The sequence below is a fragment of the Barbatula barbatula genome (assembly GCF_947034865.1).
Source record: "Barbatula barbatula genome assembly, chromosome: 3".
NCBI lineage: Eukaryota > Metazoa > Chordata > Actinopteri > Cypriniformes > Nemacheilidae > Barbatula > Barbatula barbatula.
Window position 1 is genome coordinate 4,182,722 of NC_136764.1, and position 15,218 is coordinate 4,197,939.

At 37.8% G+C, this 15,218-nt stretch overlaps 2 protein-coding genes across 3 annotated transcripts in view; both read right to left on the bottom strand.

Annotated features, from left to right (window-relative positions):
• The window catches only part of LOC306891788 (uncharacterized protein), a 213,279-nt gene that overhangs the window by 100,393 nt on the left and 97,668 nt on the right, over positions 1–15,218 (bottom strand). The window lies entirely within an intron of this gene.
• The window catches only part of LOC306891751 (NLR family CARD domain-containing protein 3-like), a 52,655-nt gene continuing 42,447 nt past the window's right edge, over positions 5,011–15,218 (bottom strand). Inside the window, exons 6-13 of one of the 2 annotated variants that reach the window (XM_079452250.1) lie at positions 13,430–15,197; positions 12,941–13,114; positions 12,309–12,482; positions 10,542–10,715; positions 10,145–10,318; positions 9,549–9,722; positions 8,998–9,162; positions 5,011–5,955 (exon numbers count right to left, since the gene is read on the bottom strand). In XM_079452250.1, the coding sequence (XP_079308376.1) occupies positions 5,919–5,955; positions 8,998–9,162; positions 9,549–9,722; positions 10,145–10,318; positions 10,542–10,715; positions 12,309–12,482; positions 12,941–13,114; positions 13,430–15,197 (2,840 nt within the window). In that variant the 3' untranslated portion in view covers positions 5,011–5,918. The remainder of the gene's footprint in view (positions 5,956–8,997; positions 9,163–9,548; positions 9,723–10,144; positions 10,319–10,541; positions 10,716–12,308; positions 12,483–12,940; positions 13,115–13,429; positions 15,198–15,218) is intronic. The other variant, XM_079452249.1, reaches the window with a different exon arrangement.

Here is a 15,218-nt window from a genome sequence, read left to right on the forward strand (position 1 = left end):
ACTGCAACCTATTAACTGCATTAACTCGTATACTGCACCGTAACTTTAATAACTGCATTAACTTCAACAACTGCATTAACTCACCTACTGCACTGCAACTTTAATAGCCAATGTCAATAATTTATGCACACCTAAGTCACTTGCACTATTTTAGTCTAAATTATTATCTGCTCATATCCACCTGTACATTTATGTTCATAGTAAATAACATCCTTAACTTCTCTTCACAACACATCCTTCACTTCTCTTCACAACACATCCTTCACTTCTCTTCACAACACATCCTTCACTTCTCTTCTCAACACATCCTTCACTTCTCTTCACAACACATCCTTCACTTCTCTTCACAACACATCCTTCACTTCGCCATCACTTCTCTTCACAACACATCCTTCACTTCTCTTCACAACACATCCTTCACTTCTCTTCACAACACATCCTTCACTTCTCTTCACAACACATCCTTCACTTCTCTTCACAACACATCCTTCACTTCTCTTCACAACACATCCTTCACTTCTCTTCAAAACACATCCTTCACTTCGCCTTCACAACACATCCTTCACTTCTCTTCACAACACATCCTTCACTTCTCTTCACAACACATCCTTCACTTCTCTTCACAACACATCCTTCACTTCGCCTTCACAACACATCCTTCACTTCGCCATCACTTCTCTTCACAACACATCCTTAACTTCTCTTCACAACACATCCTTCACCTCTCTTCACAACACATCCTTCACTTCTCTTCACAACACATCCTTCACTTCTCTTCACAACACATCCTTCACTTCTCTTCACAACACATCCTTCACTTCTCTTCACAACACATCCTTCACTTCGCCATCACTTCTCTTCACAACACATCCTTAACTTCGCCATCACTTCTCTTCACAACACATCCTTCACTTCTCTTCACAACACATCCTTCACTTCGCCTTCACAACACATCCTTCACTTCGCCATCACTTCTCTTCACAACACATCCTTCACTTCTCTTCACAACACATCCTTCACTTCGCCATCACTTCTCTTCACAACACATCCTTCACTTCTCTTCACAACACATCCTTCACTTCTCTTCACAACACATCCTTCACTTCTCTTCACAACACATCCTTCACTTCGCCTTCACAACACATCCTTCACTTCTCTTCACAACACATCCTTCACTTCGCCATCACTTCTCTTCACAACACATCCTTCACTTCTCTTCACAACACATCCTTCACTTCTCTTCACAACACATCCTTCACTTCTCTTCACAACACATCCTTCACTTCTCTTCACAACACATCCTTCACTTCTCTTCACAACACATCCTTCACTTCTCTTCACAACACATCCTTCACTTCTCTTCACAACACATCCTTCACTTCGCCTTCACAACACATCCTTCACTTCGCCATCACTTCTCTTCACAACACATCCTTAACTTCTCTTCACAACACATCCTTCACCTCTCTTCACAACACATCCTTCACTTCGCCATCACTTCTCTTCACAACACATCCTTCACTTCGCCTTCACTTCTCTTCACAACACATCCTTCACTTCGCCATCACTTCTCTTCACAACACATCCTTCACTTCTCTTCACAACACATCCTTCACTTCTCTTCACAACACATCCTTCACTTCTCTTCACAACACATCCTTCACTTCTCTTCACAACACATCCTTCACTTCGCCATCACTTCTCTTCACAACACATCCTTCACTTCTCTTCACAACACATCCTTCACTTCGCCTTCACAACACATCCTTCACTTCGCCATCACTTCTCTTCACAACACATCCTTCACTTCGCCATCACTTCTCTTCACAACACATCCTTCACTTCTCTTCACAACACATCGTTCACTTCTCTTCACAACACATCCTTCACTTCTCTTCACAACACATCCTTCACTTCTCTCCACAACACATCCTTCACTTCTCTTCACAACACATCCTTCACTTCGCCATCACTTCTCTTCACAACACATCCTTCACTTCTCTTCACAACACATCCTTCACTTCGCCATCACTTCTCTTCACAACACATCCTTCACTTCGCCATCACTTCTCTTCACAACACATCCTTAACTTCGCCTTCACAACACATCCTTCACTTCGCCTTCACTTCTCTTCACAACACATCCTTCACTTCTCTTCACAACACATCCTTCACTTCGCCATCACTTCTCTTCACAACACATCCTTCACTTCGCCATCACTTCTCTTCACAACACATCCTTCACTTCTCTTCACAACACATCCTTCACTTCTCTTCACAACACTTCCAAAGTGTTTGTGGTGTAAATAAAATTCACATTTATTGGGAGCTGTGATGCTGCTAAAAAGTAAACATGAACCTTGTATTGTTTGCATTGCTGACTGAGACCAATTTTGGGGAATATTTGAATTAGGACAGATGTTTTGTAAAATCCTTTATTGATATGCAAGCTGTAGCTGCCGTCAAAGCCAACCCATATATTTTCTCTCAATATGGTTCACAGTTAAAATATAAATATATGAGAGTTTAAAAATCATATGTTTGAAATAAATAATGTCTCATGACTAATTTCATGTTTATTTCTTTTTGTTAAAAACTTTGTAGAAAAGGTGGGAACTTATTTTTTGTTCAGTGTGGAACTTGTCATTTTGTTGTTATGTGGACGCAGTATGGTGGCAGTCGCTAGGATCGAGAGATATGTGCTGCGATTTGCGAGTCATCTGTCTTGCGGAAGATTGTAATTTTCCATGGGTTTTTGTTTCCATGGGTTTGTTGTTGAGGCGTGAAGTTGAAGTTTACCCTTTCGAGTCTATGCGGCCAATGAGGTATATTTTTCTTTCCTTGTCATTTATTTGTGTTACGCATATGCGTTTGTAACAAGCTAACTAAGATATTATTTTACATGGCATAAATGTATGCTTTATTTCTCAATTTTTTATGTGATTTTGTTTTGTATTGCCTGCAAATATGTCAAGAATTTAAGGTTTAATTATGTTTCTGTGTTTTATTTATACCAGTTCTGACGGCAATGTGAATGAGCAATAAGGGGACATGTAAAGACATGTTTGAAGACCTTGTCATGCCAGTTAAAACCCAAGAACGACTTGAGCCTTTATTAAACCTCGAGGGGAGTAACACAAGCATTTATACATTTACTAGACCCACATTCCATACTGTAGGTTACATGTATGTATTCTTTTTGGGAATTAAGGATTCATTATTAAGGAGCGCGCATGCAAGCTCTGTGCAAGGTTAAACATGGGGACGAAATCGAGCTGTTTACACGAGGAGGCTGTTTCCACATCCTTTGATAAAGAACATCTGAAGGCCCACCAGCCTCATGGTGGAGTTTTCCAGTAGTTTCGATCGTGATTCTGAGGCGAATCGCAGCCAGGCCGGTGTGCTTCCTGTTTGATGCTCTGCACTTCCGTTTTGTTACTTTGTAAGAGGACATTTCTGTTAATGGTTAAAAAGTTTCGCAAAGAAGTTTTGCGCTAAAAGGCTGTCACAACAGCCCCAGCAAGTTCAGAAAACCTTACAAACGAGTTTTACCACATGACACAACAAGAGCGGAAAGTAAATAACATTTAAAGAGCTCTGACTTCTGCACCTCTCAAAAACATCACAACATATTGTTTACTTGGTTATTTGCATTATTGTTATTGCATAGAACATCACTACACATGAAGCATACATCCAGGGCCAATGACATTATAATCATTTATTAATTATTTAGTTTTATATTACAGTTGCGCTGTATTCAAACATTCACATTGAATGACACAGGAAATAAACACTATTTAAGTCTTTTGTATGTAATGTATGTATTTAAGTGTGTTTGGCCAGGTCAGCATTGTAGCTCTATAAATGCCGTTTAACAACACAGCAGCTGTATCGCTACATGACACACCAGTACCAGTCACACTAAAGTGTCATGATTCTGCTGCATCATGTCTTGTTTCTCTTGGTTTAGTGGCAGGATCATGACAGAATCTCATGTTTTGTGCGGAGAGAGGTATTTATGGCCCCTTTGGACTTTCTTCCTGTCGTTTCCTCGTTATTGCTTGTTAATTAGTTCATGCCCCGCACCTGTCCCTATCTGGATTATTCCCTTATTTAATGCCCTTGTGTCTTCTGTCTTGTGCCGGTTCATTGTGGTTGTGTGGTGAGTTCTTGTCAGTCTAGTTTAGTCATGTGTAGTGAATGTTTAAAGTTTATTTTAGTCTTGTTTAAGTGTAGTTAGTCTTAGTCCTGTCATGTTATGTATCCATGTTTTGTTACCCCCACGTGGGTCTATGTTTTATTATTTATTAAATATATGTTAACCCCTTGTTACCTGCTGTCTGCACCTGGGTCCTCTCACCGTGTCTCACCCCACGTTCACGACACTAAAGCATCCACGTGTCTCCAATACTGAAGTATTGTATAAAACAAATCCAACATGATGTGATCAGGTTTATTTATATCTGGTGTGGGAATCAAAATCTTCCTGTTAGATTATGACTCTCCAGTTAAGAACACTGGACTCAGCAACATCCGCTTTAGAAATATGAACTGTTGATGGCAAAGAATTTGTCCAATGTCAATGTGTTTAAACAATGTAAAGCTCTTTGGCGTCTACATACATAAGACGATATCAAATGTGGAGTTTAATGTTATCATCCCTGTTCAGCTTCTCATTGTGAGAAGGGTCAAGGTTCAAGACTCATGCGCGAGCTAACCCTGTGAAATAAATTAAACACTGCTTTGACATTATGCTGTTTTAAATGACATAAAATTATTATAACACTCATTTAAAAGTAATGCCTAACTAATGGGATCGAGATCAAGTCTAAGCATCAGCCCTACGCGCATTCGCAAGGCATAAAGGGGAATTTCACACATTTGGAAAATGGTGGATAGATGTTGTCTTTCTTAAAAAAAGTTTAAAAATCTCCCTTAACTAGAAGAAGAAACACTGGAGACCACATCTGACCGGATATGGAAACATATATGTGTAAGGCATCATTTGAAAGTGTAAACGGTTTATACTTTTATTTGTGTACAATTACAACAAAACTTGTATTTGTTAAATAAAGAAAATATGAAGGGTGCGCTCTCAGACATCTCTATACGTAAATATATTTCTGAAATCTCTTCACAATATAAAGACTAAAACTCAGTTTTAAAGAAATATTGTGTAATGATGAAATAGGCATGCAAGTACGTGGGCATTGTAATTCATATTCATAATCAATACTTTGCACATTATATGTTAACAATTATGTACAGTTTTATTTCAGGAAAGTTGCTGCATCACTGAATCTCTGAGATTATTAAATCAGTTCATGTTAAAGACAGAACACATGACAGACATGATGTGTAACTGTGTGCTCATGTTGATCATAGTCTGAACCATTTGATAAAGAAATGACCAATAAAACATATGAAGTTTCATCACATTCTTTGTTCTAGTTGCTTCAGAATATTTCAGCTTGATGTCCATTATAGGTGTTTGGTGTTTATCTCTCCAGGTGTGAAACACATCAATATTCATCATCACTTACACTCCCTCACATGTGGAAAAAGTCATTATATTGTTTTATGTCAACGATCATTTAAGAATCAATTTGTCTGATGTCTAAAACTATTATTTTATTATAAGTATTTTATTTTAAGTTCATTCTTTATTAAATGAACTTTAAAGCAGTAAATGTAGGTGTCCTTTGACCATGTAATAATATATTGTGACTAGACACACGTCAGACTTCAGGAGCTCAGAGATACAGGATGATTTAGAATATGAGATCAGAATGTTATACTAATGGAAATAATGATAAATAAGACACTTTTTAGCGCTTCACAGCCGTCAGCGGTGATGTCACAGTCTTCAGAGAGAAAAAGGCTCAGATGATCTTTACTGAATGAAGGGAATCCTTTCACTCTTCATGTGATTGTTTCAGTCGAGGCTCAATACTGTAAAACATTGAGGAGAAACATCAGATATGATATTAATATTCACTCATCTCAGTCATTATCAACATCATGTCACAATGACTTTATACTTACAAATCATATTAAATTAATCTGAGAGAGAGAAAACAATACAAGAAGTGCAGCCACACCAACATTAACACAAGTGTGAGTACAAAACATTTCTGTCACTTGTCCACTGTAAATAAATCAACTTTGTCAGGACTCTGTCCTTCCAGTCTCGAGTTTTCTAACTCACTGGGCAGAGTCAGGACATTGCCACGTCTTTTCGGGTTTTTGTTTTGTTATGTGTGGAGACACGTGGGTTTTGCTGTTGCTTGGCGCCACATGTCTTCCTGTGATGTCTCTCAGCCCCGTCCTCCTGTCTTTCGTATATTATCATTAGGGTTTCATTCCCATCACCTGTCGCCACTTTCCCCATGTAATTACTCCTCGTTAGTGTCTCCCTTTATATAACCCCAGTTTCCCTCTGTTCAGTGTCGGGTCATTGTCTTCTATTTGCTGTTTAGGATTAGGATTTGCTGTTTAGGATTAGAATTGTCTTCTATTTGCTGTTTAGGATTAGGATTGTCTTCTATTTGCTGTTTAGGATTAGGATTGTCTTCTATTTGCTGTTTAGGATTAGGATTGTCTTCTATTTGCTGTTTAGGAGTAGGATTGTCTTCTATTTGCTGTTTAGCATTGTCTTGATTTGTTTGTGATCGTGGATTACACTGCTTCCCTGCTAAAAGTTTGTGGATTTACAGTTTTTCTCAGTTGTTTACACACAAATATTGGTACTTGAGACACAATGACCACAACATGTAACTAATTCACCAACCCCCTGAACCAATTCTGCTAAACTACAAGCACAATTCCTGCTTTACACTCACATTGCAGTTCTAAAAGACACTTTTTTCAAAACACTACACACAATTCTCTGCATGTGGCACAATTTTCGGGCAGAACACACTGCCATTCAAATATGAACACTGACTCATCACATGGGCAAACACCTGTCACAAATGTGTAAACCCCTTCTCCAAGCTATGGAAGACACATGTGGAGATATAGCAGCTGATGCTTTTCATGGCTGGACTGAAAAACATTGCTTGTGATGTGGATGATGTGCTGTGGTCAGACCCAAACCGAAGAGAAGATGCAGCATCGTTTTTTACTGTAACTGTATACAGTAAATTCTTCTGTTGTTTTGTATGTACGCCACTGTAGTGCAACTTTGCGTTGGTTGTAAAATATATTTGTTATCGTGTATTTGTGTGTTCCGACTATAAAAACTATTTTATATATATATATATATATATATATATACAAAAAAATATTTTACAACACACTTATGTATTTACTGTCTGTAGTAAGTGTAACACTGAACCATATAAAGAGCAAAGTCATTATGATGAATGGAGAAGTGTTTTACATTCATTATAGTGTTTTATAAAGAGCACATCCGTGTTCAACTGGTTCTTATAAATGTTTATTCATATGATGGTTTGTGTTTGTCATTTGAAAACAAAATACCATTTTGAGAAGAAAGAACATTGTTTTGAATGTGAAGTTTCATTTTGCAGGAGAATTGAGGGGTTTTGCCCATTGTGTTTGTGTTTTTTGATTTGTGTGTAGAGTTCTGAGAACATGAGGCATGCTTTCAGAAAATGTGTGTAAACAATTGAGAAAAACTGTATTATTTTTGTTTTTCAAAGGACTTTGTTTCCTTGTCCCCCTCGTGGGAAGTGTTTGTTTATTAGTGTTTTGTCCTGTTTTCCCCCTTGTGGGTTTTTGTTTAAATAAAGTTTCTAGATTTAACCATTCGTTTGCCCGCATCTGGGTTCTGTCCAAGCCATTTTGTGACAAATTTATGTCTCACAACAAATAGGTATTTTTTGGTATATACTGAATAAAACTAGTCCTAAAATGTGTCCAATAAAGATGATTTGGTTGACTGGATACTTAAAGGAATGGTTCACTCAAAAATGAAAAGACTACTATGGGAGTCAATGGTGACCCACAACGGCTGAGTTACAAACTCTCGTGTTTATTTGTGTTCAGCACAACAAAGAAATGTATTCAGGTTTATAACAACTGGTCCCCAAAAAAGAAAATTATTTTATAATTTACACCTTGTGTCATTCCAACACTGTATGACTTTCTTCTCACAAAAGAAGATATTTTGATAAAACATTTGTCCCCATTGTCTTGTATCCATACGATAGAAAATTATGGCTAACAATGGTTTTCAGTGTTTTGCAGAAGAAAGTAAGGTTGGGTGGACTTTATTTTCATAGTGTAACTCAGACATGTAAGCCACTCAGATTCATTTGAAAGTTGGATTCATTTAACATCGTGTGTGTGTGTTGAAATACATGTGACTTCACTGAGAAAACTGAGTTATGCAAACCTCTCGTCCCACATTTGAGTAAACTTAAAAGTTTGTCCTACAGTTTGTTGTGTTTAATATTATAGATTTCTCAACCTGTAATATTTTACAGTGTGTTAGCGGTTGAACAACCTTTATTTTAATGCGGACGACTAGTGTGATAAAAGTTGTGTCGAATATAATAAAATTAGAGCTCTGAAATGTTTTGCAACAAGATTTAATAGGCGTGGGCAGTAAGACACTCGTGTGCGGCTGCGGGAGAATGATGGGACTCCTGCAAAACAGCCTCTTAATATAATAGCATCTAAAACCAAATGATCTGTTTCTCATCAATTGCTAGAGAGCAGAAACAACTAAAATAAAACTATTTTAAAGCGTGAGGTCGCTGGTAGTAAAAGAGCAGCAGGTGGATCTCTACAGCAGCTTTACGTTACTTCAGATCTGAAGCGAGTGTACAGACCAAACTTCACTTGCATTTACAACAAATCCACTGAAAGTGTCATGAGCACAAATAGATGAAACAACAGAAACATGTGTCGAGTTTGTTTGTGACGGCCTACGACTTTAGAACAACCTCAATATATTTATTAGCGACTAGTCTACATCAAGCTTTATATGTCGTGCATATAATAAGTTTATAATAAATAACTCACAGTAGTGTCTGTTGTGGATCCTTCAGTAGATCAGAGAGCAGCTTCACTCCTGAATCTTCTGGATTATTATATCTCAGATCCAGTTGTGTCAGATGTGAGGGGTTTGATCTCAGAGCTGAAGTCAGAGCAACAAAACCTTCAGATCCAATACTGCAGTGAGACAGACTGAAGAGAGAAGAAAATAAATGAAATAATGACAATAACATTTAGACAATAATCAGGAGTAAAATTATTTCATATAGTTAATTATTTCATATATTCAATTATTTATCATTGTATCAAATGATGTCCCTTTTTACAAGATTCAAGTAATAAATAAAATTATTGTAAATCACAATAATATCATGAATAGTTTAATATATTGAAGTTAGTTATTAAAATGATCTCAGTTTGGTGATAATTCTGTATGAATCTGAATCAACAGAGAGTCATTGACTGACAGTCACTGTTGAGTCTCTTACATATAAAGATGATTCGGATAAACTTATGAAGACCTTCATTTACATAATACACACACATGTTTAACTTTATTGCTTTAAGGATTTTCTTACTTTAATGTCTTCAGTTTACAGTTTGTATTCTTCAGTCCATCAGAGAGCAGCTTCACTCCTGAATCCTTCAGATTATTGTTACTCAGGTTCAGTTCTGTCAGACTTGAGGAGTTTGATCTGAGAACTGACGCCAGTGATGAACAACTTTTCTCTGTCAGATTACAGCGACTCAGACTGAAAGAATAATAACAACATGATAGTGAGTTAAAACTTTAGTAAATAATTTATAATCAAAACAAGTTGATCTCTTTTCAATGAAAGCTTGAAAACTTCTATGAGTGACAGTGAACTTCAGAAAAACATGATGTGTGTGTCCAGAAACACAAGAACAGTATGTCATGTTAACTTCATGTAAATGTAGAGAAACCTTCTGTATAATATAATTACATTTATTAACTGGGAACTGATTTTTATCCAGAGGGATTTACACATGAGATTAATAGAATAATGAGTTTATCCAAGAGAAAACATAATACAAGTAGTGAAGCTACATCAAATTTACACAAGAACAAGAGTGAAACAGCAAAAATACTCGACAGTCACTTGAATTAAACAAAATCATTTATAACCACATTATAATTTGATCAGTAACTCACATTAGTGTCTGTAGTTGACATTGTGGATCCTTCAGTAGATCAGAGAGCAGCTTCACTCCTGAATCTTCTGGATTATTTCTGCTCAGATCCAGTCGTGTCAGATGTGAGGGGTTTGATCTCAGAGCTGAAGTCAGAGCAACAAAACCTTCAGATCCAATACTGCAGTTATACAGACTGAAGAGAGAAGAAAATAAATGAAATAATGACAATAACATTTAGACAATAATCAGGAGTAACATTATTTAATATAGTTAATTATATTTTCATTATTTCATTTATTATTAAATTATTATTCATCAATGTATCAAATGATGTCCCTTTTTACAAGATACATGAAGACCTTCATTTACATAATACATACACATGTTTCACTTTATTGCTTTAAGGATTTTCTTACTTTAGTGTCTTCAGTTTACAGTTTGTATTCTTCACTCCATCAGAGAGCAGCTTCACTCCTGAATCCTTCAGATTATTGCGACTCAGGTTCAGTTCTGTCAGACTTGAGGAGTTTGATCTGAGAACTGACGCCAGTGATGAACAACTTTTCTCTGTCAGATCACAGCCCCTCAGACTGAGAGAGAAATAACAAGATAACAGTGAGTTAAAATGTTTTAATAAATTTATCATTAAAATAATTTGATCTCATGTATTTTCAATGAAACCTTCACTTCTAGCATGAGTGACAGAAAACCTCAGCAAAACATGAATGTGTGTCTACAACTAAACAGTGTAATGTTTAACTTCATGCAAATGGCGAGCAACTTTCCATATATTACATTTCTATTTATTATTAAAACTTTTATCCAAAGGGATTTACACATGAGATTAATACAAGCAGATCGAGTTTATCCAAGAGAAAACACAGTGGCGGTTCTACATTGAATTGCACCCCGGGCGAGACCACCTTTGAGCGCCCCCCCCACCCCTCCCAGAAAATTTATTAAATAAAAATAAAACACACAAAATGATGACAAACCATCATATTTTTTATAACATAATATGTGAAAGAGAAAATTATGTTTCTCAAATGCACAAATCCGGGTTTTTTTTGTGCACCTGATGGCTTTGACCTTTTCCTGTCCATCTCTGTTTATTTGGCACTAGACAATCAACAGATTTTCCCCCCGCCCCCCAACGCACGAAACGAGTCACGGCCATAATCGTTTTGTATTACTTATTTTTTATTAGCCATTTCACACAATTCAGAAAAACAAAAATGTGCAGGAACTATATGCCTGTATTCATTGCATTATGGGTAAAATGTGCGTTATTTGGAAGAAAGTCGAGGTGGTGTGTGATTGACTTTATAGCCCACTAATTGAATTCGTGTCATGGGAGGGGCTTCTGCCACTCGCTAAGTCATAATAATTTCTTCCAAATAACGCACATCTTCAGAGAATACCTGACAGACCAATAAAAAAAATTAAAAGTACACTAACACTCTTCTCTCAACAGGTATTGGTGTAGCTTTTGTTGAAACTAACTTTGAATAAGCACCTATTGTACTATTGCCCAAACTCTTTGTAAGTCGCTTTGGATAAAAGCGCGTCTGCTAAATGACTAAATGTAAATAATCACGGCTCAACTAGAGAAAGCTCCTGATTGGCAGCGCAAATTTTCACCGAAGTTCAGATTTTTCCAACTCGCGCGAATCACGCCAACGCTCAATCGCCTCATTCGCGCGAATCGCACCGCAAGTAGGTCATCGCGTCTTTGCATTGACTTAACATGTAAATCACTTGCGCTTAACGCTTCATTCGCGTTCGGTGTGAACACCCAGAGGTGAACTATCCCCTGCGTACGCCCCTCCCCTTTCCCCTTCACACACACGTCACCTTCTCAGCATGCAGGGGCGCCAATTTGCCGATTCCCCACACAATGAATGAATGATAGATCATATAAAACGGCTTCGCGGCGGCCCCGAGTTTTCTTTTACTGCTCGTGCCGCCCCCCATGTGACATGAAAAAATGCCGCCCCGGGCGACTGCCCGGTTCGCCCGTGCCTAAAACCGCTACCACACCACATTTACACAACAAGAATAAAACAGCAAAAATACTTGAAAGTCTCTTGTGATTATTAAAAATAGTGAGTTTATAAACTAAATTATTAGGACCTCGACTGATTTTACAAACACACACGTTATTGCTTTAAGGATTTTCTTACTTTAGTGTCTTCAGTTTACAGTTTGTATTCTTCAGTCCATCAGAGAGCAGCTTCACTCCTGAATCCTTCAGTTTATTGTGACTCAGATTCAGTTCTGTCAGACTTGAGGAGTTTGATCTGAGAACTGACGCCAGTGATGAACAACTTTTCTCTGTAAGATTACAGCGACTCAGACTGAGAGAGAAATAACAAGATAACAGTGAGTTAAAATGTTTTAATACATTTATCATTAAAATAATTTGAACTCATGTATTTTCAATGAAAGCTTCACTTCTAGCATGAGTGACAGAAAACCTCAACAAAACATGAATGTGTGTCTACAACTAAACAGTGTAATGTTTAACTTCATGCAAATGGAGAGCAACTTTCCATATATTACATTTCTATGTATTATTAAAACTTTTATCCAAAGGGATTTACACATGAGATTAATACAAGCAGATTGAGTTTATCCAAGAGAAAACATTTTACAAATAGTGCTGCCACACCACATTTACACAACAAGAGTGAAACAGCAAAAAATACTTGAAAGTCTCTTGTGATTATAAAAAATAGTGAGTTTATAAACTAAATTATTAGGACCTCGACTGATTTTACAAACACACACGTTATTGCTTTAAGGATTTTCTTACTTTAGTGTCTTCAGTTTACAGTTTGTATTCTTCAGTCCACCAGAGAGCAGCTTCACTCCTGAATCCTTCAGATTATTGTGACTCAGGTTCAGTTCTGTCAGACTTGAGGAGTTTGATCTGAGAACTGACGCCAGTGATGAACAACTTTTCTCTGTCAGATTACAGCGACTCAGACTGAAAGAGAAATAACAAGATAACAGTGAAGATATAAACACATGAAGAGATAATGTTTGAACAATGAGAATCATCTGCACAAGAGCTGAAGCAACATCTGCACCTGATAGAGAATCACTGCAAGAACTGAACCCTGACAGACGATTATAAATAAAAAACAAATGAATGAAAAACAGAAAAAGCCACAAGAGAGCAGCTCTCACTCTATAGATGCAGTGAACAATTCCATCATGTTTTATTGTGTCTCTGTAGGACATTAACTACAGTAATGTGGACTGTTAGATGTTCAGGTGAAACTGCAGGTAAATGACTCACTCAGCTGTTCTGGATGCTTTGATCACTGGCAGAAGCCTCAGAAGACCTTCATCTGATCGATCATATTTACTCAGTTTAAACTCATCCAGCTTCTCTTCTGAGTTCAGTAACACAAACACCAGAGCCGACCACTGAGCAGAAGAGAGACGGACTCCAGTAAGATTAGACTCATCTCCTCTGTTCACATATGTTTGTACTTCCTGCACTAGAGAATGATCATTGAGTTCATTCAGACAGTGAAACAGATTGATGGATTTCTCTGGAGAGAGATTCTCTCTGATCTTCATCTTAATGTACTCGACTATTTCCTGTTTACTGTCAGAGCTTCTTCCTGTCTGTATCATCAGATCTCGTAAGATTGTCTGACTGGACTCCAGTGAGAGACCCAGAAGAAATCTGAGGTAAAGATCCAGGTGTCCGTTCTCACTCTGTAAGGCCTTGTCCACTTCACTCTTCAGTAAATCACTCATGTTTGATCTCAATCCGCTGAAGTTTGCTGATGTTTGCTGAAGAAATGACAGAAACTTGAAAAAAGCAGCGAGAAACTCCTGAACGCTCAGATGCACAAAGCTGAACACCTTCCCCAGGTTCAGTCCAAACTCCTCTCTGAAGATCTGAGTACAAACTCCTGAGTCCACTGACGCTTCTCTGACATCAATGTCACACTCTCTCAGATCCTCCTCATAGAAGATCAGGTTCCCTTTCTCCAGCTGTTGAAAAGCCAGTTTTCCCAGAGACTCAAGACTCTTTCTAGCCTGCTGAAGATCTACCTCACATTTCCCATCATACTTCTGACTCTTCAGTTTGATCTGAAACATCAGGAAGTGTGTGAACATGTGAGTGAGAGTCTTGGGGATCTGTGCTGGACTCTCTGCTTCACTCAACATTCTCTGGAGAACAGTGGCTGAAATCCAGCAGAAGACTGGGATGTGACACATGATGTACAGACTTCTGGATGATTTCATGTGTGTGATGATTCTGTTGGCCAGACTCTCATCATTGATTCTCTTGGTGAAATACTCGTCCTTCTGAGGGTCATTGAATCCTCGTACATCTGTGATCAGATCAACACACTCAGGAGGAATCTGATTGGCTGCTGCTGGTCGAGAGGTGATCCAGATCAGAGCAGAAGGAAGCAGATTCCCCTTGATGAGGTTTGTCAGCAGCACATCCACTGACGCTGATTCTCTGACATCAAACAAACTCGGATTCTTTGAGAAATCTAGAGGAAGACGACACTCATCCAGACCATCAAAGATAAACACAACTTTATAATCATCAAAGTCTGTCGATCTCAGTTCTGTTGTATCTGTGAAGAACTGATGAAGAAGATCCATCAGACTGATATTTGTCTGTTTGATCAGATTCAGTTCTCTGAAAGGAAGTGGAAATATGAAGTGAAGATCTTGATTTGTTTTTTCTTCAGCCCAATCCAGAATGAACTTCTGCACAGAGACTGTTTTTCCAATTCCAGCGACTCCTTTAGTCAGCACACTTCTGATGGGTTTGTTTAGTTCAGGTGAGACTTTAAAGATGTCATTACATTTGATTTGTGTTTCTTGTGTCTCTGATCTTCTGGATGCCGTCTCAATCTGTCTCACCTCATGTTCATTATTGATGTCTTCACTCCCTCCCTCTGTGTTGTACAGCTCTGTGTAGATCTCATTCACAAGTGTTGAGCTTCCTTGACTTGAGATTCCTTCATTCATTCTCTGGAATTTCTCTTTTAGTCTGGATTTGTGTTTCTTCATGTATAAAGGGGCAAATTCTGTTGTGTAAAGGAAAACAA